The 27,840-nt window shown below is 37.6% G+C and overlaps 1 protein-coding gene across 2 annotated transcripts in view; it reads right to left on the bottom strand.

Annotated features, from left to right (window-relative positions):
- LOC121415599 overlaps window positions 1-27,840 on the bottom strand; it is a 54,473-nt gene that overhangs the window by 7,734 nt on the left and 18,899 nt on the right. For both annotated transcript variants that reach the window (XM_041608913.1, XM_041608992.1), the window contains exons 3-6: window positions 18,141-26,942; window positions 17,667-17,708; window positions 8,416-8,565; window positions 4,642-4,753 (exon numbers count right to left, since the gene is read on the bottom strand). In XM_041608913.1, coding sequence (XP_041464847.1) covers window positions 4,642-4,753; window positions 8,416-8,565; window positions 17,667-17,708; window positions 18,141-26,897 — 9,061 coding nt within the window. In that variant the 5' untranslated portion in view covers window positions 26,898-26,942. The remainder of the gene's footprint in view (window positions 1-4,641; window positions 4,754-8,415; window positions 8,566-17,666; window positions 17,709-18,140; window positions 26,943-27,840) is intronic.

The following is a 27,840-nucleotide window of genomic DNA, read 5'->3' as shown; positions in this document are numbered from 1 at the left end:
TGAGTTGCACACGACAAGAGCCCGAAACGCAAGCATGAAGTCCAATCGGCTTTGTCCCTTGACCCTATCTTGGCCTCGGAACCGCCCCCTAATGATTCGCACTATATTTTCACTGCGCGAAACTTTTTTACAGCGTAGCTCACTTTCAAGTCTTACGCAACTTTTGAGACCAATTTTGCGTCACCTGGGTACGTGGTTCCGAAGTTACGCAACATTATGTAAGTGCATGTCAGAAAAAAAAATGCTCAAAAAAACATGATTTTGTGTACAAAGTCCATGCAAATTGTGTTTGCAACCAAAAATCATAAATGTATGATTTATTTTTAGTTTTGCTGGTCAAAATGTATTTATTTTATGCTTTTTATGATATCAGAAGAGTCTCCAACATTGAAAAAATAATGAAAAATAAAAGGTTAAAAAAACAAGGAAATACATAAGAAATTGCAAGGAACAATATAATACATAAGAAAATGATTTGATATCGCAATTTATTTAAGTACCCTTGCTAAGAATAACACAAAGAGTTTCTATACCAAAAATTAGATCATTTGGAGATTTATTTAGGGAGTTAGAGGAAAAAGTATGATTTCACATAAAATAACACATAAATTAGCATAATTACTCAATGGCGATTCGCATGAAAAAATTACTACACAATCGTGGAGATATGTCCTAGGCAACCCACGTGCCAATTTTTGCCGCGACCGCACGGTCAAGACATCAAGGGGGGGGGCTCTGTTGCCCCCCGGCCATATGAACTCCTAAAATACCCCAGCCTATATAGAGTTAACCATAAAAGTCCCGGAGGGGGGGGGGGGCAATCTGCCCCCTCAACATTTTTCACGATTAATCCGCTGCGCGAAATTATTTGACTGCGTCGCTTGCTGACTTTTTACTTTCAATTCTCGCGCAACTTTAGAGACCAAATTTGCGATGCCCGGGTACGCGGTTACGAAATTACGCAACATTATTAAGTGCATGTCAGATCCAAAATTGCTAAATAACATGAATTCATGTACAAATCCAATGCAAATTGTGTATTTAGCAACAATTCATAAAATATCACTATTTCTACTTTTACTGATTAAAATTGATTAATATTGTCTTGTTTATAATCAAAATTTAATATGCAACAATTTCCATAAAAAAAAACAATAAAAAACAAAAAAGTAAAACACAAAGAAATACATAAGAAATAAAAAAAAAAAATACATAAGAAAAAATTGTGATACCAATTTCTTTCTATATTTGATCAGAATCCTACAAAAAGTCTGTAAATAAAAAATTAGCAATTTCAGGGCCATAATAAGTTAATTAGAGCAAATGTTTTATTTCATGCATAAATTAGCATAATCAATTCATTTAATAAACAACATCTTGATTTTATTAAAAAAAAATTAATCATACAGCCTTGTAGATTTTATCGCACACTACCACTGTGCAAATTTGTGCGGTGCTCGTGAGACCAAAGGCCAAGATCTCGGGGGGGGGGGGGGGCGGAATCTGCCCCCCCCTCGGCTGTGAGATGGGTCCAAATAACCCGGCTCTTTTAGGTTAAAAATGCGAGTCCTGGATACTCTCTGTTGTAATCTGGGCATATCTGAGGGGTCTTTCCTCCTCAAATTTAATCACATTTTATGGGTAAATCTAATATATTTTGAAAGTTAATAAATAAAGAAAAGGCTCAATAAAGTCATTTTAGATTCTAATTCAATTTCAAACCATCAAATTTATTGTTCACACCAGTGACTCTTCAAATCTCCATTTTTATAGGTGATGTAGTCAAATGAAGATGAGGAAAATGGTAGTGTCAGAGTCATTTATACCATAAATGTGCTTGTCTCTGTTGAAATGCAGCCAGAGCACTAGCTCAGCTGAGCCTGCAAGTGGCTGGCCAATACCCATCGAGGATGAGATTGGGGACCCACTCAACCCCAGTACATTCACCAAAACTGATGCGGCACGTGAAAAAATTGCGATAAAAGATAAATTTCTTATGTATCATATTGTTTTTTTAAATTGCTTATGTATTTCTCTGTATTTTGACCTTTTGTTTTTCATTTTTTTTTCAATGTACTTTGTCAAGGACTGTTTTGAGATCATAAACAGCAAAAAATAAATCCATTTACACCACCAAAACGAAATATACTAATACATTTATGATTTTGGTTGAAAGCACAATTTGTATTGACTTTGTAAACAAAATCATGTTTTTGAACAATTTTTGATCTGACATGCACTTACAAATATTGCGTAATTTCGGAACCGCGCACCCAGGCATCGAAAATTAGGTCTTAACCCTAAAAAGACTGGGGGGGAGGGGCTGATTCAGCCCCCCCTCGACATCTTTCGCAATAAATCCGCCTCTTGAAATTTTTTGACTGCGTCGCTCGCTGACTTTTTACTTTTAAGTCTCGCGCAACTTTTGAGACCAAAATTGTGACCCCCAGGTACGCGGATCCGAAATTACGCAACATTTTGTAAGTGCATGCAGACCCAAAATTACTCAAAAGCGTGAATTTGTGTAAAAATCCAATGCAAATAGTGTTTTTAGCCAAAATTCATGAATGTATCATTATTTTTCCTTTTCCTGCTTAAAATCCATTAATTTCATCTTTTTTCTGGTCAAAATAAAGTCCCCAACAATTTCCATTGAAAAAACAATAAAAAACAAAAAGTCAAAAAACAAAGAAATACATAAGAAATTTAGAAAACAATAGAATACATAAGAAAATAAATGTGATGTTGAAATCTTTTTAACATAAATTTGATCAGATGCCTATCTAGAGTATTTGAAACAAAAATTAGCATTTTAGGGGCATTATTTTATTAATTAGAGCAAATTTATGATTTGACGCATAAATTAGCATAATTAATGAGCAATGAGATTTTCGCAGAATTTGATATAATAATTTTGTAGATAATGCCATGGGTAACACGCGTACAAATTTTCGTCGCGATCGCGTGATCGACGGCCGAGATCAGTCTTCTTAGGTGTCGAAATAGCCCAGTCTATTTAGGGTTAAAGATGCACAAGATTGAAACCATAAGATTGATAAGAAGTCAGCTAGCAGCGCTTTAAAAAAATTTCACGCAGCAAAAATATTGCGCGAATCATCAAGCTTAACCGGATGCGAGAGGTCCATCTAGGCCGGGTGGGGGGGGGGGGAGGACCCGTCTACATTGTAGATAAGGTTAAGCTAGAGGCACACATTTGCATATTGGATAGCCAAGTTAGCTCACTCATTTAACCCTAAATAGACTGGGCTATTTCGACACCTAAGAAGACTGGGGGGGGGGGCTGATTCAGCCCCCCTTATGATCTCGGCCGTCGATCGCGCGATTGCGACGAAAATTGGCACACGCGTTACCCATGGCATTATCTACAAAACTATAACATCAAATTCTGCAAAAATCTCATGTTTGATTAATTATGCTAATTTATGCGTAAAATCATAAGTTTGCTGTAATTAATAAAATAATGCCCCTGAAATGCTAATTTTTGTTTCACATACTCTAGATAGGCATCTGATCAAATTTATTTAAAAAAAATTTCAACATCACATTTATTTTCTTATGTATTCTATTGTTTTCTAAATTTCTTATGTATTTCTTTGTTTTTCGACTTTTTGTTTTTTATTGTTTTTTCAATGGAAATTGTCGGGGACTTTATTTGGACCATAAAAAAGATAAAATTAATTGATTTTAAGCAGTAAAAGGAAAAATAATGATACATTCATGAATTTTGGCTAAAAACACTATTTGCATTGGATTTGTACACAAATTCACGTTTTTGAGTAATTTTGGGTGTGCATGCACTTACGAAATGTTGCGTAATTTCCGAACCGCGTACCCGGGGGTCACAATTTTGGTCTCAAAAGTTGCGCGAGACTTGAAAGTAAAAAGTCAGTGAGCGACGCGGTCAAAAAAATTTGCGCGGCGGATTTATCGCGAAAAATGTCGAGGGGGGGGCTGAATCAGCCCCCCCCCAGTCTTTTTAGGGTTAATGCTCAAATACAGACATACATGTCGGTTTTTCCAAGAAATTAAGATACATAGTTCCACAAGTGCTTGTCTGTGTTGTGATCTTAAATGCTATTACTTTATTCAGAGAATATTATGATTTCAAAGAGTTAAGCTTATGTTAATCTACCAGGTTGGTGTTTCATAAACCTGTTCGTAAACTTACGCACAACTTAATGTACGACTGGAACCTGTTCTTAGGTGCTAAATCAGTTACATAGGGATACATCATTTAGCACAAGAACGGGTCACCAGTCATGCGTAAAGTCATTTGTATCTTACGAACAGCTTTATGAAACGGGTCCCAGATCTAGATCTACAATGATACAGGGGCAATTAACCTCGATTTTAAAGGCATTTGCATGAAATAATTCTCTTCTACACCTATATATTTTTAGCTTTGGCTTAATAGCAGGAGGCTGGTACACAGAACTAGCTTGGAACAGCCACACGGGCTGTTGACGAGCTACTTGTCTTACACATCAGATAGATTCACATGTTTGGAAACTGTCTGCTTTACATCCAGCAGGTCTAGTTATGTGTGCACATTTCAACGTGTCTAGCACTACCTGGCTGTTGGGGATACAGAATTCAAAGATCAAATATAACTTTACTTACGCAGCAGATTGCTATGTACATAGACCAGACGTCTCTGATGTTTCTTGACAAGCTCTTTTTCCCTTACTAGCGCTTTCTCCTTCTCCGTCAGCCTCTCTACCTCTTCAACAGCCTGTATTTTATTCAAGGAAAATAAAAATAGAAATATTAGGATAGGAATTTGTGTGACACCACAAATATTACCGCTGGTTAACACTTTTTTTTCATATCGAAAGAAAATTTAAGAAATTATCTCAACTGCCACACGAAATGTAAAATTCGATTTGGAATGAAACCAAGGTTACTATAATATACTGAGAGCTATTTTATCGTGGTACATGTGTGGTGTGACAAATCTGAAGGTGAACTTTTGATAAGTATATTGTCGATGCTATGTTAAAGGGGAATACCATCTGGACAGCACAATCCTTTTTGACAACAGCAGAAGAAAAAGAGAAAACTATGATAAAGAATGGATAAACATCTAAAAATGTTGAATGGGTAATCAGGTCACATGCACACTGATCTCCTGCATCATGAATCATTAACTCCATGAATTGCCTATTTTTACCAGTGGAACACCTCTCGCAGTCTCACCTGTATTATGCAATTTAATATAGCAGCAGTATTCAATAAAACATTCATATAATAATAAAATAATAAGTTCATTGACCCCAAATGACCTCTGATCTTGATCATGTGACCAAAGTCACTGCAAAACAATCAGTGATACTTGATTACTCTTACATGTCTTCTTTCATGTACTAGATCCATTAACTTTTAAAGCTATGGTGGCAATTCAACAATAGGCCTACCCCCAACGTGGAGAATGTTCACTGATCTTAATACTTGGGGCCTGTTTAAAAAAGAGTTACTTTGCCATTATGGTAACTTTGCTATTATGGCAACTTCCTTGGTTCTGATTGGCTGCTGAGCCCTGTTACCATGGTAGTTGCCATACATACAAAGTTACAACAGTTGTGAGTCCTTTATGAAACAGGCCCCAGGTCTTGGCCATGCGACTGCTCACTGCTATTATGTCCAGTTTCATAAACTAGATCCATAAACCATTCAAGTTATGATGACTATTCCACAAATACCCCCAACAAAGCCAAAGTTTGTTGACTCTAAATGACCTTTGACCTTGGTCATGTGACCTGAGACTCGGGCAGGATCTTCAGTGATACACCATTACCCTTATGTCAAGTTTCAATAGATCCACAAACTTTCTAAGTTATAATGACATTTAAATAATTTAACCTTATTGTTGGAGCGCTGCTGCCATTGGAAAAGCGGCGCCTATATTCTCTCTCTGCTATGCAGGCCAGACAAAATTGTTATAATTTTCACTGTATAACATTAGTTATACCATGAACATTTATTTCATAACACTTGTAAAACGAGGCAAAAGCAATTTTGTGTCTCGCCCACTTATGAAAATAACCAGAACTATCGTGATTTTCAAAGATATGCAAGAGAATTATATCGAAACTTCATTGTGCAATGACTGGGATGGAATAACGCTTGACATAAGAGCCTTGCACGTAAACTTTAATGTTGACCTGAAAATGACCTTTGACCTTACCATGTGACCTCCGACTGCAGCATAACATGCAGGTCGCCTAAGTACATCCACCATCCAAGTTTGGTTGAAAAGTGACATACGGTTGTGGAGTTAGGCGTCATAAGAGAGTCTTGCATGTAACTTTGACGTTGACCTGAAAAAGACCTTTGACCTTACCATGTCACCTCTGACTGCAGCATAACATGCAGGTCCCCCAAGTCCATCTACCATCCAAGTGTGGTTGAAAAGCGACTTACGGTTGGGGAGTTATGTGTCATTACAGGTTTGTGACGGATGACAGACAGACGACGGACGGACGACATTTGGATCCCTAAGTCTCGCCTTCACCCCTGGTGGGTGAGACAAAAAATAGCTAGTTCATTCATCAAGAATCACAATAACTTGCAATTTATGATTCACAACCAATGAGGGTGCAGCAAATAGCTTGGTCACATTTGCTTCACATTTGCTGTACGGCGAGTCAAAAACAGGCATTCCATTCATTTTAATTCCAAACCACCTTTATGTAGCTATTACAAGAGGAGTACCTCTGGCAGTCTCACCTGCATTACGCGATTCAATATAGCAATAATGCTGACTTTGAAAACTACTATAAAATAATTTTTCACAAAAAACACCAATCAAATAATGATAAAATACTATGTTCATTGACCCTAATATGATATTGGACCTTGATCATGTGAGTGTGACCGTGTGACCCAAGACTTGTCAGTGATACGTGATCACCCCTATGTCCACATTTCATAAACTATATCCAGAACTTTGAAAGTTATGACAGTAATTTAATGACCTCCAACATGGCCAAATTTCTTTGACCTTAAAGGTCAAGTCCACCTCAGAAAAATGTTGATTTGAATCAATAGAGAAAATCAAACAAGCACAATGCTGAAAATTTCATCAAAATCAGATGTAAAATAAGAAAGTTATGACATTTCAAAGTCTCGCTTATTTTTAAAAAAATAGTTATACCTCCTTGCCTGAAGCACAAAATGTTAAAATAATGGAATTCCACGTGTTCAGGGAGGAATGAAACTTCATTTCATATGACAATGACGAGAAAATAAAAATATTTAATATTTCTTAGAATAAAATACAAAAGAATTAGTGAGTGATGTCATCAGTTTCTCATTTGCATACCGACCGAGATGTGCATATAACTGTTTTGTGAAATGAAGCGAAACTTTAAAATGCCATAACTTTCTTATTTTACATCCGATTTTGATGAAATTTTCAGTGTTATGCTTGTTGAATTTTTCTCTTTTTATTCAAATCAAGTTTTTGTTGGGGTGGACTAGTCCTTTAAATGAACTTTTACTTTGGTCATGTGACCTGAAACTCGCACGAGATGTTCAGGTATACTTGATTACTCTTATGTCCAAGTTTTATAAACTAGACCAAAACGCTTTATGATAGTAATTCAACAAATACCCCAACTTGGCCAAAATTCATTGACTTTAAATGACCTTATTCATGCGACCTGAAACTCACACAGGATGTTCAGTGATACTTGATTACTCTTATGTCCAAGTTATATGAATCAGATCCATAAACATTAAAAGTTATGATGGTAATTCAACAAATACCCCAACTTTGTCAAGGTTCATCGACTCTAAATGACCTTTGACCTTAGTCATGTGACTTGAAACTCAGGCAGGATGTTCAGTAATACTTGGTTACCCTTAAGGCCAAGTTTCATAAACTAGGTCCACATAATTTCAAAGTTATGATGAAATTTCATAAACTTAACCTTCGGTTTAATAGGTTTGGTATTGACGCGGCCGCCGTCGTCGGAAAAGCAGCGCCTACAGTCTCTGCTATGCAGGTGAGACAAAAATGTTTAAAAAAGGCCGTTTTTGGCTTGCCATGCAGCTGCCGCAAAGCAAATGTGAACGAGGTACTCGTATAACAATCTCTTTTTCATAGATCTTATGACATAACTATCTTACAGGATATAGGAATACACGTGAATAGACTTAAAGTACAATCAAAACCATTTTCCATTTTTTTAAATAGAAAATGACATTTTTTCAACCATACAATGTGAGGAAGCTGCTGTCTTATGATGTCACAAATAAAAAAAGATTCTGATCATTTTTTAAATCTTTGATGGATTTTCCTCAAACCTTTTTAAAATCATTTTCCTGCTCTATTTTTGGTCAGGATAGACTTTCCCTTTCATGGCTTTCAATGCTTGTTGAAATTATGTATACCTGATTCAAGATGTGTATCTTTGGAGGCATTTTGTTTACATCTGAAGAGGATCCATGCAAAGCAGTGTTGAGCTGTTGGAATGTCTTACGGAGTTCATCCCTTCGTTTACGCTCCAACCGATTGTGATGATATGTGCGATCACCATCCGTCTGTGGATTTAATGCAGATGAATTGAACTGCTGTTTTATCTTATTTATTACCTCATTAAAAGCACAGTTTGATACAAACAGATTAGAAATACATGTAGTTGGGAAGGAGGGTAAATTGAAGAGCACAATAGCCTCATATGAATAGCCCAAGTTGATTTCACTTCATTGATTAAATACACAATACTTAAAAATATAATATAGGACAAGAAAAAAGGAGAGCTAATGAATTACCCACAATTCTCAAATGAAAGGGGTTGGTATATACATGTGTAGTAAATATTTGCAACAGCGTACATAATTTAAAATTATACTCCGGGGTAAAAATATTGAAATTAGATCTAAATGCAGTAAAATTTACAGCGCAAAAAAAAAGTATGATAAATCTGATAAAAAAGACAAGTTTATTGAATTTTAAAGTTAAGCATTATCATCAGTTTCATTGTAAAACCAAACGTTTCCAAAACAGCCCATTTCCTTACTTTATAAATTTATTAAACGCTAACTTGAAATAAGTTTGTGTTCCTTGATATAGCTAGTTACCCGGTTGATATACATAGGTCTTCAAACATCTACTGTGCAAGTTGTGTTTTGCTAATATATCACGCCTAATACTAATTTGTTATTATCATTAGCTCACAAGCTTCAGATGAAAATTTTACAATTTTTAGAACTTTTTAAACTCAAACACAATTGAATAGGTTTACAGGTCTTTATTAGTCATGATTTTAATGCATGTATTTCACATTGTAACAACTAAAGGGAAACAATGTTTTTTTTATGCCAATATTTTACTCATTTTTATTAAGATTTCTCATGTGGTGGAAGATGTGTTGTTTTACAAACTGCGTCATTCTTCAAATTTTAAGTAATCGTTCTCAGGATTGAGCAGGACGGTTTCTTGGGACGGGCGACCACTCTTCCCCCCCCCCTTGGTTCTTCTTTTTTTAATTTTTATTTTATCTGTATGCTTAATGAGTGCAAGGTGTGAGGGGTGACTGCTGGGTTGGTGGGTGCAGTTGTTTGATTTAACATGCTTATGGTGTTGGATGAATGAGGAGTGTGCTATGAATGTGAATGTTTTTTTTTGTAAGAGATTGTTTGTCGGCCCTATTAATGCATAGCTCCAGTGGGGTTAGCTGACCCTAAGTTCCGCCTGAGCGATGGATTTGAATAACTAATTCCATTGCCCAGGTTGAATGGTGTTGTTGAGGGATTGGCATTCCCTGGCTGGAGCTGTGCATTGAACTTGACTGCTCGCTCATCCCCAGACACCCTCCTGTCTTTAGTTCTTTTGTTACTTGCTTAAATCTATGCTTTTATTGTTTGAATTTGAGTGGCGATGTTTGTCAATAAGCATTCTTCCACCACCACCAACTTTCAGATTTCAAATTGGCCGCATATGGGATGTCATAGTGATGTAAGGCAAGGACTACTCTTCCATGTACTCCAATACATATTATGGCTAAAATGTCATTTTTCCCAAAAGTTTTTATTTCAAATTATATTTTTCTTTCATGAGGACATAAAACAATATACTACATGGGTTATATTTAGATTACTGCCCCAGGGGAATGGGTACTTAGGAGAAAACCACAAATCCCTGATAATAAAGTACATGGCCTATGGGAAAGTTGTCCTTGCCTCTTGTCATAATTTACTTACCCAGTTGCCAATTTGAAATCTACATAGTATTAGTGATCTCAATTTTAAAGCAGCTATAACTTTCTTATTGCTTGTCCAATTTCTTTCAAACTTTCACCATTCTGTTTAATTTATTTTTCTCCTTCCCAACACAACATTTTATGGCCAAGGCTGGATTCCCCTTTAAGTTGCTGTATATTCTTTTAATCATTTCAAGTTTTGATGTTTTTAAATCATCTATTTATACATGTATATACCTGTAAATTTTACACAATTCAGCCTTTTGGCTGCAACGTGCAATGATTTTGAATAAAACCTTTTCAATTTCAATTTCATTATTTTGTGAAAATGTATAAAATAAACACACGCCATCATGAATATGCAATAAGTGAACTAATGAGGTCATGACCACATATTCTGTTTTCTTATGTTATGTCATAAAGTAATATTTCTTTTCATTCATGTGTGCACGTGTCTTCTTATAATAAAGTAAGAAGCAGCAATATCTTTCACATTATGAAATAAGTTGTCATCCAATTTTGTTAAATTCTTGTTGAAAATATTCGAATATAAAAAAATATTATAATAATAAGAAAAAACCAAAAGAATATGTAGGGATATGGCATCATCAGCTAGTTCATTGCATGTTCAAGAAGCAATGTATAGAATTTTTCAACTGAAATAATGACAAACTTTAAAATGTGATTAATTTGTTATTCTTTGTCCGATTCCGATGAACAGCGTTCTCGCCAGTGTATAATACGCATGGTGCAAACACCATGCGTGCGGAAATAGAGACCAAGTGGAACCATGCGTAAAATTTCAGCGACATGCGTGGAAAAGTTAAATGGAAATATTCAGAAAAAAATAATACGCTCCATGAACTCATCTTAGTGATTATCAACTTCATTTATCGGGTTGCGCCGAATTCCCACCAACTTAAGACCACTTACAGGCCTACTACCGCTAGGAAAGTGGCAAGGCGCCCAGCTAGCTTGCGGCTGCTATTGCGGGCATTTGACGGCACGGTACGGTCGTTCCGTTGCCTATTCCCCCGTCTGCCCCGCACATCACACCGGCTATGCTCCATAACCTACCGGTAGCTGCGCTTACTGATATGATGGGAGTGGAACTTGGAATAAATGCATTGTATATACAAGGAACATGTACTTGTACTGTGTTTGTCATTTATCCCGCCCTCTATACACACAATGAACGAATAGCAAAGGAGTTGTACTGTGTTTGTCATTTTATCCCGCCCTCTCTGCACACAATGAACGAATAGCAAAGGAGTTTGAGAACTGTGCGTGACCGCTATGGTGAATGGAAGTTAGGCCTGGGACGATTGTCATTTTTACCATTCAATTATTTCCTGAAAAAATAATCGAATGATTCGATTGTTCGTCGGGACCAAGGTCTTTTAAGTCACAATAGTTGACCTACTTTATGGTGAAATCTCCATCAAAGTCACATGTTTAAAATAAATGAAAGTAGGACCTTTTTCCCCTTCTCCATGATATTTATATCAAAAGAAACTACATGAAATGAGATTAAAACTTTCAGTTTATTGTTCCAATGAAAATCCTTCCTAAATCCATGCTGGTACTCTGGTATTATGCATGCATCCCTCCAAGTGCCACACCCCTGCATATGAATGAATCAGCCCACATCAGCCAGTCCAAATTTCAAAGCCCAAAGATGTAAACAACTCATTCATGAACTATTCTTTGAGACTGACCCCAGGTGGAGCATTTCTTGAACAATTTCATCCCTTGCCCACACCATGTCCCCGCCCCCACTTGTGGCACTGCCCACAATTCTACACATGTATTTCAAAAAAATATTTTGCAAAATATTTAATTTGAAATACCTTTTAAAATTACGATTTTTTTATCATTTGAACCTACATGTATAACTGGGTCTATTTTTGGAGACTAGTCGAGAAAGTACCGGTGAAGACGGGCGCATGTTGGAATGTAGTTTTCATTGTGTGAGGGGGATAGAAAAAAGGTTGCATTATTGTTTTGATACATGGAAACAAAGGAATTCTCTGGCTCCCACCCTTATCTTTCTCTCTCCCTCACACACACACACACACACAGATGGGGGAGGGGTCAATTTATTTCTGAAGTCATGACCTCTCCTGATAAGGGAACCACTGCCTTCTTCTTTGTTTCCCCAAAAGTTTCATTGGCTATCCGAAGGTCCAATCAGCTCAAGTGAGCTTGGTTGTGTGTTTTCTTATTGTTTTGTGCACGCAGACAATGAACTCATTTTGTGTATCGAGGGCAAGGTTGGGTGGGATTAAAAAAAATTCGGAGCGCTTTCATGTTGGTGTGTAACTGTGAATGTAATACAATCATTGATTATTTTTGAAAAATTATCTCAGTAACATAATTTTTAAACCTGTATGAAGTGTCATCATTGTTTTCTTGTCATTTTGTTATTATTACTTGGGTATTCGAGTTCTCCCAATGTCATAATCGGGATCTGCCGAACATTCGATTTGTGTAAATTTTGCTAATCGATTGGTGATTGGCGGCATGCCAATCGAACCATTCGATCAATCGATGTTTACTCCCAGGCCTAGCATTTATGTGCATTTGTGTGGGCTTAAAAATACGCCACAATGGGGCTTCCTTGGCGTCTCTATTTGATGAAAAGGACGTCGCTTCCGCGCTCCGCACCCACCCCCCCCCCGGAGTGGCAGCACAAGGCCCCGACATGGGTGAATTTTTTTCTGGCGAGACCGATTCCGATGCATCTTGATTGCTTTGTTCATTATTTTCAGCCTGGAGAACCCCAAGCCCTTCAACACTGAGAATTCATAGATATTGATCTCAGTTCACGGTCTTGATGCTTTAGTGTACATTATTTTGTTTTATCAAAATTGAATAAACAATCAATGTAAACTTGCCAAATATAAAGGACTCCAACCAACCAGGAGTGAATGAATACTTTTTCAGAAACTCACATATAAACTCAATATTCATACAATATGATCATGACATTCAAATGTCATAATTTGAACACGATCTGAAAATGTTCAGCATATTTATAAAATAATTTATCTGTCTGCAGTAATTGCAGAAAGATCAAATTAATCATTCAAGTTCAATATCGGTCACAGACTACTTATAAAAAGTAAATATGTAGCCAAGATAACTAGTTGGTGGAAGCATTTATAATTTTACTAATAGTCAGGGGCCTTAGGCCCGAAATTTGAAGTTTTGGGGACAGAGTTTACAAAAGCACCAAACTTTCCCTATGTCAATATTAGGTCAATAGCTTTATTTTTTCCCACAGAACATGGTGTTGAAAATTGCATCTTCATGCAAAAATATGCTAATTTATGTAAATTAGCAGTAATTGATGAATGAAAGCCATATGCCAATAGGAATCAATTACTAAAAATTAATAAAAAGATACCAAACTTTAGGAAAATGTCTATCAGGTCAATAGCTTTAATTTTTCCCACAGAACATGGTGTTGAAAATTGCATCTTCATGCAAAAATATGCTAATTAATGTAAATTAGCAATTTTATGCATGTAAGCCATATGCCAATAGGAATTAATTAATAAAAATTAATAAAAAGATACCAAACTTTAGGAAAATGTCTTTTAGGTCAATAGCTATAAATTTCCTTATCAAACATGATATTGAAAATTGTGTCTTCATGCAAAAATATGTTAATTTATGTAAATTAGCAGTTAATATATGCATGAATAGTAAAAATTAGTAAAAAGGAATAAAAGGAAACCAAACTTAAAAGAAAATCTCTATCAGATTGATAGCTTTATTTTTTCCTATCAAACGTGCTATTGAAAATCCCGTCTTCATCCAAAATATGCTAATTTATGTAAATTAGCAATTATTTTATATGTATAAATTAGTCCCATTCCAATGGGTATTAACAGTGGAAAAGGGGCCAAACTTTTGAAGTACCTCTATCAGCTCAAAAGTTTAAATTTTACCAGCAAAACATGCTATCGAAAATCATATTTCCATGCAAAAGTGTGTTATATCATGTATATTATGTAAATAAACAATAATATATGTATGAAACTGTATTCTAATGATTAAACAAATATTGCATAAAGCATAAAGCCGTATGGCAACCCAAACAGTGGCAAAAATCCAGCCAGAGCAGGCAAGAATCGAGCCAGAGCAGCCAGAATCGAGCCGAATTTAGCCCGAATCCTCTGATTATTGCAAAATGACGATGTGAATAGCTAATCAAACGACTATGCCTAAATTCGCCAAGTACGCCACCGAATTTCCCGAAAATGCGCCAGATTCTTTGGGCTTGCCGTTTCGGCAGCTATTCGCATGCCATTTTTCTAATTTCTGGCCAATTCGTCTCCCTCGTCTATTTTGTTCTTTGTAATGATTCGTACGATATGGAGAGGCAAGAGTCGGACCTTTGCTCTACAAATGCCTCCCAAAATCCAACCGAATTCCATCGGAATACATCCCGATGTGGCCCGAATGGAATTTGTCGTAGCCACATTCGGGAGTATTTTGGAGGTATTCGGCTGGATTTGACCATTTTCATATCGAGCTGAATTCCTCCAAGAATATTTCCTAATTACTCCTGAACTTTCCTGCATTCGGGAGGGGAGAACAGAGTGCTCCAAAGTCTTTATGTGTATTCGGATGGATTTGCTGCTGATTTGGTTCCGGGTTAACCCATGTTCTATGTAGGCAAATTTCTAGATGACAAACCAGAATAGGATACAACTGTGATAAACAGTCTCTGCAAACATTCAGATGATAACCAAAGTACAGTAGCGAGAATACATCACGTCAGTCCTGGTTTAAGCTAGGTTTACACCAAAATCTAATTCTCCCGAATAAATTCAGACTGATACTGCCTGATTCACATGGATTAGGGAAGTTCCCCCAAATAGAGAAGAATGGGTCCTGAATATGTCGCGATTCAGCGCAGAATCGCCAGGAATTGACCAAATCAATTTTCGCCATCCCCCAAAAAAGCAGAATGCCAACACGAATAGTGGAAGAATTGACCAAAGCATGTCCAGAATCCAGCCGAAAGTGACCTGATATCTCTGATTTACAGCAGAACAATGGCCTGAATGTGGACCTGAATCAGAACGAATGCGCCGAGCTCGGACGGTTCGGGACAGTTAAGTCCAGAAATACAACAAATCGTCCGAATCTGTCCAGACTCCGAATGACTCCCCGAATCCAACCGAATGTCACCCGAATTCATCTCAAATGTGGCCCGAATGAAATTTGTTGTGGTAACATTCGGGAATATTCTGGAGGGTATTCGGCTGGTTTTGAACAATTCAAAATGAGCTGAATTTCTCAATGAACGTTCCCGAATTTTCTCGCATTTACGGAGGCAAAACAGAATATTCCTGAAACCACCAGAATACGTGTATATGGATGAATGCGCAGCTGATTCGGTTCCGTTCTAACCCTAGCTTTAAGCAAGTGTTACACCAAAACCAAATTCTCCCGAATAGATTCGGACCAATTCTGCTCAAAATGGCCTGGATTCAATACTTATTCATTTCGGATTCGAGGAGCTCCCGGAATCGATGCAGAAGGATCAGGGACTATTCTGTTCTCCCTTCCCATCGGGAACATTCGTGGAGGGATTCAGCTTGTGTTGAAATGTTTAAACCAGCCGAATATCCTCCAAAATACTCCCAAATGTGGCCATGACACATCTTATACGAGCCACATTCGGGATGTATTCGGATGGAATTTGGTTGAATTAAATTTGGGCAGACATTTAGACAATTATTTTTGGAAGTCAGTAGCTCTGATTCGGGAACTATTCCTGACCGATTTGACTCTGATTCGGTCTAAAATTATTGATTGGGAGAATTTGGTTTTGGTGTTACTTAGTTTTAGAGATAGATATCAATTCATTAGCCATTTAAGAAAAATCACTGAAATTATTCAGAAGGATCAGGTCTCTTTGCTCAAATCTGATGTGTCCCTGTTATAAAATAAATGTACATAGTTGTCAGAGGGGCAGACATGGACAGCTTTTTCTGACATGAGCACCATCCATATACCCTCCTCTTTCTGACAGGGGAAAACTCTACTTGGGAAAGAAATCTGACCTCTTGATTTGCTTTGAAAAGAAAGATGAAATACTGGTTTATCTTTTCCATATGATTTTTTTTATTAATTGTGAAAGGGGTATGCACAAGATTTATCATTTGCATAAATTTGCATTTTAAACATGATACCCTCCTCTGGTAGCATAGAAAGTCACCATAATGTATGAATTGTGTTACAGTGTCTTATATGCATGGTGTTGTGCTCGTCCCTCGGTTTAAAACCTCAAAATATGATAGTTGATGAGTTTTACACATTTTTGCATAAATTTGCATGAATTAACATTGAAAATTGATTCTTATTCTGGAACTGTACAGAATCAATCTAGATTTGATGCCCAATCAAAATAAATCCCAAATACCCCCCCCCCAAAAAAAAAAAAAAATGAAAATAAACAGGCTTCTATAGAAAAGTTTAGGTCTGTACTATACTATACAGTAATTTACGGTGAGTAGTGTAATTTTGCAAAAATTAGCACTATGAAATATGATTCCAGTCATTGATATCGAGGCATCCTATCAAGAATTAATGGTTTTGATACCGTTGACACATATGGAAAAAAAATGTGATTTTGACAATTCTATATGTCGACATATGATAAAATATGTGTTTTTACATATAATTTGCATAAAATTTGCATAAATTAACCTTAAGAATGATTCACATTCACCAATGTCTTAAAAATCGACCTGCAGTTAAATATTTAGCAAAAGAAGACCCTAATACACAAAAATTGGGCATTCAAAAATTATTTTTAGTGAGAAATGGCGAATTATGAGTTTTTTTCATAAAATTTGCATAAATTAGCATTTTAAAATAGGGTGCCCTTCACCGATTTTGGGGCACCCTATCTAGAATTAATGCTTTTGATACCAGGGACCCACATGCAAAAAATGGCGGTTTTGTAAATCCTGTCCCCAAAATTTTGCTAAGGCCCCTGACTATAAGACTATAAAACAAACAAAGCGGTGCAAACTTTCCTTAAATTGGATAGCATATCAAAGTTTCTGATTAACTTTGACTCCTAAATTGCAATTTTGACTGTTTTTTTTTTACTTACTGTCTGATTGCAAAAACATATCAAATGTAAACAAAGATGTTCAGAAGTGAATTCACTTGCTCTGGTGATGAAAAGAGGAATTAATACCCCCTTTTTTCAGATAAGGGAAATCTAGTACTTTACTTGCTGAACTGCAAATTGTCTATACCAATCATCTGGCTTCATCAGAAATGTCTAAACAAGCACTTTACATTGTACAGCAACTAGAAACATATATCAAACCATAGTCATTTTATTTGATATCTGAATTCAGAATTATATATTATCGAAACAAAATATGTCTATTACAGACAACTTACATGTTCACTTGTTTTCTCTTCCTCTTTCGACGATTCCTTTTTCTGCATAGAAAAACAAAACAAGTTGTGTGTCATGAAACAGTTATGATGCGAAGGATATTCATGTAAACTATTAAAGGGACATGTTTTTATTGAAGATACTTAACATCCAAAAAGTATACGTGTGTGTGCATATTTTTTTTTTACTTGTTTACATGAAAAGCCCTTTTCAAGCATGGTACGAGCTGAAGAGTTCAGGGTGTCTTTACCATTGTGATTTACAATATCTAAATTTATAAAGTATGTCCTCAAAGAGCTATTTATATAAAAATAAAGGCATTATCGAGAGAGGATGCTACTGTACGTGCCAAATTTGAGCTAAAACAATCCCAGTTTATAATTCTAAGATACTGGAACGCTAGGAGATACTGCAGTACAATTCATAACATTGATCATTAACCAGCTGCCATTAACCAAAAGCTTTTAAAGACTCACCTTGTCAGTATTATCCCTGTAAGAAACCATGTACAACTCAGAAGGACGAACTGGAGTTTTTCTCTTGGACTTCTTTTTCTTCTTGCGATTTTCATTGGTACTTGATGAATGTTGCAGATTGGCTTTTGAAGGGCCATAAGTCAATGATTTTGATTGTCCATGTCTTGGAGAGCCAAATCTATGTCCAATCGACAGTTGCAGTGATAGTTTACTAGGTGAATGCGGTTTAATTTTCATGGGTGATGTGTGTTTGACTTTCTTTGGTGGTGGGCATCTCTTCTGCTCCTCTTGCAATTTACTGGATAGTCTTGACGTTATTTCCCGAAGAGAGGAATACGGGTTTAAGTTTGGAATAGAGGGCTTGACACCAAGAACAGTTTCCACATCGATCTCATCATCGTCATCGTCATCTGTATTGACCACATCTATTTCTGTCCCTGATAGAAAAGAATCTGTGTTATCACTGTCCTTTACTGGGATTGGTGATGTATTTTGACTGTTTTCTGGAATGTCATCAGACACTGGAGACATGCATGGCGGTGATGGGCATACAGGGGATGAACATATTGGAGTAGTACAGTTCTCATTACTGGTAGCTACAAATTTGATGTTCAACATTGGTGCCTTCTTTGGATGAACATCTGTGCTTTTAATAGGGGTAGTTACCTTTGGGACATTCTTAGACAATGGTGCCTGATCCTTTGATAATTGCTCAGGTTCAGAAGGGGCTGACACTTTGGAGGCCATTGGCACATCCGAATCTTGAACTTCCGGTGAAGCTCCAGTTAATTTCTGGTTGGGAATAGAGTCTACTGCAACTGAATTTTCTTGTTCATTTTCAATAACAGGAAGGATCACTGCAGAGTTTGTCCTTGTGCTCTGGGCTTTCTTTTGTAGCGAGTCCATACTGACAATATCTTTTGTATGTGAAAAGCTACTCCGACTTTTAATGTCACTTTCATGAGGAAGATCATCTAGGCTAGTAGTTGCTGATAAGTTTGCTGGATTATCTTCTCTAGATTCCTGCACATGTTTCTGTGGAGAAGGTACACCCATTATCAAGTCATCATTTGGGGAATCCTCTAGAATGCTTTCATCTATTCTAAGGGATGCAACAGATGAACTATCATCATCATCTGCAGGTAACTTGTAGGGAGCCGAGACTATCTCATCAATTTCCACAGGTCCAGAAGTATCCTCTTCACTAAACCTCGCAAAGTGCTCAATATCAAGTGTCCCTTCAGCATCCTCAGAATTCATCCTTCTTTCTACATCGATTCCATCACTTCTATTTGCGTCTTGTACAGATTTAGCCCTTGGTGGCTCAGACAATCCAGAAGAAACAAATTTGCTTCCTTTTTTACTTGGACTGTCACATACTATCTTCTCATTCACCAAAATATTGTCAACATTCGTTGAAGTTTCTTTGCACAGATCATCTTGTATACTAGTACATGATGAAACCTGATTACTTGGACAGATGTTTTCCAGAAGACCTGTGGTTTCACACAAATAATTCTTATCCTCAGACTTTGATGTTTCACCTTCTTTGATATTCTCCTCTGCAACAGAATGTAAACCATCAGATGTTGCTTCTTGATTCAAACCTTTACCTCTTGAGGAGTCTGAATCCTCATTGTCATTTGGAAAGCTTGCCTTTTCACACTTTGGTGATTTCTTTGCAGAAACATCTGGTAAAGGTGATGTCAAGTGTCGTTTGAGAGTTCTCTGTGGCAATGAATTCCATGGGGACCTTTTATCCTTCTTTCTTTGAAGAACAACCTTCACACCTTCTTTCTCAGTAGTGAACCAAGGGCCCTTTATTCCTTTGTAACTTTGATATTCCAATGGTCTCGGCAACTTGGGATCCTGCAACCAATCGGGAGCATTATTTTTTATCTTGACAGGACTCACGCTCTCGTCAACCCCATCAACAGAAGTTCTTTTCACAATCTCGGACAACTTCTCAAACTCTGGTAGTGATGAAGATAACTTCATAGAGTTTTCTACTGTACTATCAGGCATGGCAGATATTTTTCCTTGTGTATTGGAAGTAGCTGATTCTTCTACTGGATTAGATTCATGTCCTTCAGGTGAAATTTTACTTTTTTCTGGCATTACTCCTCTGAGTTTGGAAATAGCATCTTTTCCATTTTGGGCTTCCTTGATATTCATCTTCTCTGTAGACAGAACTTTTTCATGTGGCTTTTCCAAATCTGGATGAATTGATCTCACTGGGCTAGGTCCAACAGTTTCAGGTGTTGAGTTACTTTGGGGTGACCTTAGTTTACACACATTGGAAGTGGCATCTATCAGCTTTTTGCCTTCCTTTTCATTTGTCTCTGTTGTGACAGGAACATTTTCACATTTTTGTTTCAACTCTGGACCAGTCAATATAATTGGGCTAGATTCATGGACTTTGGGTGTTATGTTACTCTTGGAAGGCAGTGTTTCAGCGATACTGGAAGTGACATCTGTCACATTTCGGGCATCCCCTACACTTGTCTTTGCTGTGACCAGAACAGTTTTGTGTGAATTTTTCAAGACTGAATGAGCAGATGTAATGGCCTTTGAATCACATCCATCAGCATTGTTTGGACCATCTGTGCTCTTGACCAATGAATTTTTGCTTTCATTTACATCTCCAATGTGACGTCCAGACTCACGTTTACGCAGGTGGAAACGAGCCCATTGATGTCCTTTTATCAAGAGTTTCAGCTCAAGGTCCCCTGACAATAGAACACAATTATTTTGTGCTTGTGATTTAAAAATCTTGTTGATTCCTTGCTTTGCTTCATGCTCAATTTTATCTGTCCATTCAAACTCTGGGTCAGTCATCATCATGATATACATTGATTTATCCAACATGAAGAATGTCTTGCTTATCGACATCTGACTTTCTTTTGACATTGTCCCAATTGGCTTGCTGGTTGAGGAGATTTCTTTTTTCTCATTGCTTGCAGATGCAGAGGGTGAAGATAGGGCTAAGTTCTTGTGAAGAGGGGCCTGTTTATCCACATTGCAAGCTGCATCCTGTTTTGTGGAAGAATTCTGCAATGGAACATAGGTCCTTGCTTTATCTTTTGCATTTACTGAACAAGTCTTAGCTGGTACTGCTTGCTGGGCTGCATTAATATGAACAATAGACTCTGCCTTCTTAAATGAGCCTGAAACCTTAGGCCCTTGAGATTGATCTGGAAGATTGGATATTCGGAAGATTCCAGGGTGAATTTCTGATATTGACGCTTGAGAAACATTTGAATTCCCATCTCGGACTGCTTTTGCTACATTTGAAGTTTTTTCCTCTATCCCTGATTTTAGTACTATCCCAGATGGTGTCCAATGGAGCTGTACAGGCAAAACAGGCTTCTGCTGTCCAGAAGTGATCTTGGTGGACGAATTGCTCAGAATATTTGGGACATGTTTTTCTTTAAATTGCATTGTGGCTTTCACCTGTGGTATAGGTAATTGATCAGAGGTTGTTGATGTACCACCTTGTGCATTTGTTAGCTTTGACTGAGGAGCACTAGATGTTGAGGTTTCCTTCAAAACTTTGAGTGGTACACAAGTGGCTGGTAATAGTATTCGATTTCCATTTGGCAGTGCCACCAGGTTCATTAGCTTTCCATTCAGCAAGTATTGTTGAGATAATTGTAAGTATGTTGCTGTCCCTTTAGAAGTTGTTTCAGTAGCAGGGATGTATGACACGTTGCTCTTTGCTTCAACGGTTTTATTGGCTTTGTCTGCAACTTCCTTCAGCAGTGTTCTCTTGGAATTAAGCTGTTTTGATTCATTCTGATTCACTTCAGAGATCTGCATCCTCTGATGTGGGTTCTGGTTACCCATATTTGAACTGTTCAAAGCCATTTGGGAAGCATCATCCAAGTCAGAAGATCTTTTCTTTGTCGAGCTGGTGATTCCTAGTTGCCTCCTCTTCCATTTAACCCACTTTTCAGGCTTATCAGTGACAAAATATCTAGTCCTGGCACAAGTGCTCATCATGTTTCTTTTCTCAAACTCTGGTAGATGATCTAGAAGTTGTAGCTTTTTTGTTTCTACTGTTGCACTTTCAGTATCACCAACCCTCCAAAACTTGTAGGAATCATCATAAAACAGCATGTCACAAGATAATGATGGAGGCCGTCGTGTTCTTGTACCAGTCACACACATTGATTGGGTTTTTTTGCACATGCAATTGAGCATGCAATCCACTTTGCGGCAATGATTACTCAATTCTTGCACAGTTTTGGAATTATTTAGACACTCACATATGCATCCAAGTCGACAGTATTCCCCACATTTTTTCACAATTTTTGTCTCAGACTGAATTTGAGTTTCTTCTCTTGTTGGTTCTTTGCATTCAGTGTTACTTTCATGTGGAAGAGGTTCATGTTGTGCACTACATGATGGATTCATCTCCAAGATGGGCTGTTGAATTTCATCTGCTGAATTTTGACTTTCATCACTTTCTTCTGGCTCCTGTTTAATCTTTTTAGTGCTAGGCATCTCTTCCTCAGATTGCCGTTTGACAGCAACCTTTCCAGACACAGAAAGTACATTTCTGACTTCAAGGAACCCTTTAGATTTCTCACCAACCATATTTGAATCTTGATACTCCTTTTCAAATAATGGTCTTGAAAATGATTTTCCATAGTTTTCAAAGGGAAGCTTGGGCAGTTTTCTTACTAGGTCATCTGGCCCAGTTCCAAACACAAATCCATCTTTTGATCCATGCTTACTTTTATGTTTGTGTTTCTCCTCCTTCTTTTTCTTCTTCTTCTTCTTATCTTTCCGCTCATGGTTTGAATCTTTGCGAGTCAAGCTGGTGTAATTTTCAGAAGCAACATACAATGGTTTTTGTCTCTTCAGTGCCATGTCCAATGTTTTCACAGAATGATTCTGCCTACATGGTACTTTGAAGACTACTTTGGCACTATTGACAGATATTGTAGATGGGGAGATGAGAGGCTTTATCTTATTGTCAACTCCTTGCAGGAGATCTTCCAGAGCATCACTAACAAATGCAGATTTCTTTGAAGCATTAGGTTTCTCAAATGGTTTGAACGGGAGACTTTCCTCTTCAGGAAGCCTTGATCTGGGCGGTGACTTGTCTCCAACCGGCTGAGTGTGTTCCTCTATAGGATCAACAGCTGCAGTAACATCACTTTTTGCGGCAGCTAAGGATGATGGCAAATGTAGCTGCTGAACATTGACTGGAATGTGTGAAGTAGGACTCTTCAAAGGCACTGTGCTTTCTCTTGGTTTAGTGGACAAGGCTAGAGGACTCTGTTCAATCTTTGAAGGTGATGTGCTGTTTGCTTTGGCTTTGGTAACAAGTTTTAATTTCAAAGATGGCTTCTCAGATGTTGCAGGTAATTCCTTTTGACAAATTGCCCACTCCTGATGCATAGGTTTACTTCTTTTTATCTGTGCCTCTCTGTGTGACCTCTCCGCACTCTGGACTTTGCTGATTGTTTTCTGGAGACCAGGAAAATGTCCATGCTTAAGTCCAACAACCTTCACTTTATCAGAGGGCTTTTCTTTATGCTCTGTCTCGAATTTGTCTCCTTTACTATTCCGTACATGCAGGTTTGAATTATATTGCGAGTGTCTTGATCCTGAGAGCTTGATGGAATTGGAATTACTACCTATTCCTCTAAAATTTGATGCCTGTTCCGACTCTGACTTTGATCTATGTCTTTTCTTATGCTTTACTCTTTTGTGTGTTCGATCAAGTTCTTCATTTCTCACTTCAACCACAAGGTCATTTTTCCTGACTTTTTCCAGAGCAACTCCTTTTCTGCTGAGAACAGGGTGGACTATTTCCGTAAGACCTTTGCATTCCATGGACCACAATAAATCCTTTTCTAGTGCCTGGATCTTTGCTTCAATTGGGCTGAGTTTCTTCCTCTTTTTCATCTTAACATTTTTCACAACTGGATACACAAATTTCTTTGCAGGAACTTTGTTTGATTGAGTAGACTTCTTCTGCACTTTCAATTTCACTGCCTTGGAATATGACACAAGGTCATCCCTAGATTTGAATGATAAAAATGGTATATCATCCACTACATCTTCCTCTGGAGTAGGCAGGCTTGCAGACGGTAGTGATAACTCCATTCCACCAACTGATGATTGATTCACTTCTAGACAGAATTCTGGAGGTTGACTAACCCCATGGTGTTCATCATTTTGCTGTTTTCCTGTATCAGGTTCTGTGATTGAAGTGAGCATGAGAGGACTAGGTAATTGTTCATTAGACAATGAAGGGGGACTGTGATCATTTGATTTCTCAACACAAGAATTACTGACTGGTGAGTTGAGCAACACATTACTCATCAAACTTACAGGACCCACATCAGTTGCTTTGTTATTAGATTCAGTGCTGGCAGAATCATCTGCTGGATGATTGGTGCGTATTGACTGATTCTTTTCACTTGAACAACTGTCAGACTGCACTGGGGAGTTTTGAGAAATATCAGAATGAACAGAGGTGCTATAGGGATTTCTATCAAATTGAAGCTTTACAATGTTTGTAGGTGGTAAAGGCCTCTTAGCACTACTAAAGAGACTAAATATATTCCTGGCAGATTCAGTTGCATTTTCGTGGTCAGATTCTTTACTTTGAATGAGGGAATCAGTACTACTTTCTTCTTCAAGTGCTTCGAGGTGTACGTTTGATGGCTCCTTTTCTTCAGCTTGCACATTTGAATTGTTGCTTGCTTCATTCTGCAGGGTTGATGCTTCTTTCTCTTCAGCTTGTACATTTGACAGCTCTCTTTGGAAAGCTTGCCCATGTGTATTTGAATCACTATTTCTTTCAAGTTGTACATTAGATGAATCTCTTTCTTCAGCTGGTACATTTGTCAGTTCACTTTTTTCAATCTGCAAGTTTGATGGATCTTTTCCTTCAACTTGTGCATTTGTCAGCTCCTTTTCTTCTGCTTGCACATTTAATTCATTATTTTCTTCAATCAACACATTTGATGGCTCTTCTCCTTCAGCTTGCACATTGGAATTGTTAGTTACTTCAAGTTGTATGTTTGATTGTTCACTTTTCTCACTCTGTAAGTTTAAATCACCACTTGTTTCATGTTCTTTGTTTAAATCCTCAGTTGATTCCACCAGCACATTTGAACATGATTCACCATGAAAAGCACTGCATTCTAACAAGCTATCCAATTCCTGCAGAAGGTGATGTGTGTTGGGTTGAGCTTGTAACTTTGGAGGGCCCTCCTCAAAACCCTCTCTTCTGGAAATATGATTCTTATTTTTGTGAGTGTCTCTGGTTGCCTCTAAGGTTTTCTCACTTGCACTTTTTGATAAATCATTAGAATTTTCCCTTTCATGAAATCCCTCTACAGATCTTGCACCATTCTCGATAAAAGACAGAGCTGAACTGTTCAGAGAAGCACTTGTTGACAGTAAACTATCTTCCATACCAGTTGAACAGCTATCACTGAATGAACTGCTTAGGTCAACATTATGAAAGTCACTACTTGTTTCTACGTCTGATTGTAAACTCCAAACACGTAGGACATGACTCTCCTCTTCATGTCCTACCCCACTACCCCTCTCATTTTGTGGTGAATTAGGTTGCACTTGCTCATCAATAAATAAACAATCACTTTCATCATGTTCACTTGACACATTACTTGTAGTATTCCTGTGTTCAATTTCTGGAGGTAAGGTAAGAGTGGGCATAGGCAAGTCCTCACTTGATCCATCCTTATCCTTGGTGGGACTAGATGTATCATATGCATCCTTCTCTACTAATGAACAGTCCTTATCTTGATTCGGTATCAGAGAGACCAGCTCACTATCATTAAAATGTGCACTCTCTCTTCTGTTGTCGGCTTTACTGATATCACTCTCTTCAACACTGGAATGTTTTACTGTCACAGGGTTTTCGATTCTATCTCTAGTTCTTGTTCTTTCTGTCAGGCGAATTATGTTTGTATTTTGTTCATGATTCCGTCTGCTCTCTGGCCTTTGGATTCTGATATCTGGAGGTTCATTTCCTGGCAAGTCTGCAGTTCTATGACCTATCCTACTGTTAGGTTGCTTTGTTGCTTCCTTACTAGGATCATGTTGGGTGTTTTCGCTATAAAGGTCCTGGCAAGAAGAATCACTAGGCCTTCTAGCTAGTTGAGCAAAGAGATTCCTTGAGGCATGTTTAAGTGGTTTCATTTTGGACAAGAGATTGAAAGAAGGTGGACTGGTCTTCTTGGTTGTGTCTCCTTCAGATGACTCTCTCTTTGTGATCCTTCCATCTTGTGACAAAACTTTTTCAGCACCACGCACTTTGTTGTTGTCATCTCTGTGACAACCATTGGTGACAGAACCAATTTGACATTGATCATCACTATCCACATTCTCTTTAACTTTCGGAGCTGAGAAGAGTGACCACAGGCTTCTCTGGTCTGGATTTTTCTTATCACTGCCTGCAACATTTCTTGAATGCCCGGATCTGCTGTTGATGTCACAGTTTGAGGCTGCATCTGGGATTCTCTCCTTGTCTTTGGTGATAACCATCGGAGTGAGAAGCTCATCATTGGTTTTCTGGAGCACTCTTGCACTGAGAGACCACCCAGAGCTCTTCCATGTTGTTGGAGATGCCTTCACTGGGATATGATTAGACCTTAACTCTGGCTTCAGTGCTTGTCGTATTCTTGACTGCTCCTTACTGGCTATGTTTGGTTTCCCACTGTGGGTGGATTTCCTTGCATTGCTCTTAATCTTTATGGATTCCATCATGTTCGCACCCACATGCTATTCTCCAAGACCATGCTTATTAGAGATCTACAAAAGGAAAAAAAAGAATGAAAAAGACAAAAAAGTTACAGAATCTCTCAATAGAAAAAGTGTTTCAAAAATATTCAAAGAGCTCTGATAACTAGTAACCAAAGGCATTTGAAAGGAGGAGGGGGCGGGTAGGATTGCAAAGGGTTGGAAACTTTCCAAAAATTTCCATAAAAAGTTTCAGGAATTTTCATTTTTCACAAAAATTGTGTTTTTGAATACAAAATTTAAAATGCTATCATGATATATTCTTTTCATTTGTATAATCTGTATAATTCTTTAAATTACCCAGGGTCAATATTCATCACTCCCTGGGGGGGGGGGGGGCAATTACATTGACGAGTGGATACCATGCGCGACCACGTAAACATGTAAAAAGGATGTCTTTTTCACGATAGGGCACGTTAGGTACGTAATGTATTAACGGTGTAAAAAACACAAAAATAATGAAAAAGGGTATCTAGTACGCTAGGAAAGCTACGTGCTTACATGTAGGGTCAAATTTGCGGGGGTGATAAAACAAAATTAAAATGTTTTTATAAGGGATGACCTTTTTGCCCCAATACTACGTGTCTATAGAGTCTGATTTTTGCAAGGTTTGGAAGGTGGGGAGGTATATTAAACCAAAATTAATGATGTGTAAAGGTAAAACCGATGATCGACGGGCCCGTGACATAACAATAAAATATCGCTATACTTGTTTTACAGGTTCATTTCAAGGAATACTTGCCAAAAGTATCGTTTTGTTTCCAATACTTGTTAAGGGTAGGGTTTCACACGCCAATACTTGTCTAGGGGTGCTTTTCGAGACCCCATGGTTGCGCATAGTATCCACTCATGAATGGAAGTGGCCCCCCAGGATCAGAGTACATACATGTACGCCTACATGTACATGAAT

This window comes from Lytechinus variegatus, chromosome 1, assembly GCF_018143015.1.
Source record: "Lytechinus variegatus isolate NC3 chromosome 1, Lvar_3.0, whole genome shotgun sequence".
NCBI lineage: Eukaryota > Metazoa > Echinodermata > Echinoidea > Temnopleuroida > Toxopneustidae > Lytechinus > Lytechinus variegatus.
This window is presented reverse-complemented; position numbering and strand designations above follow the sequence as displayed.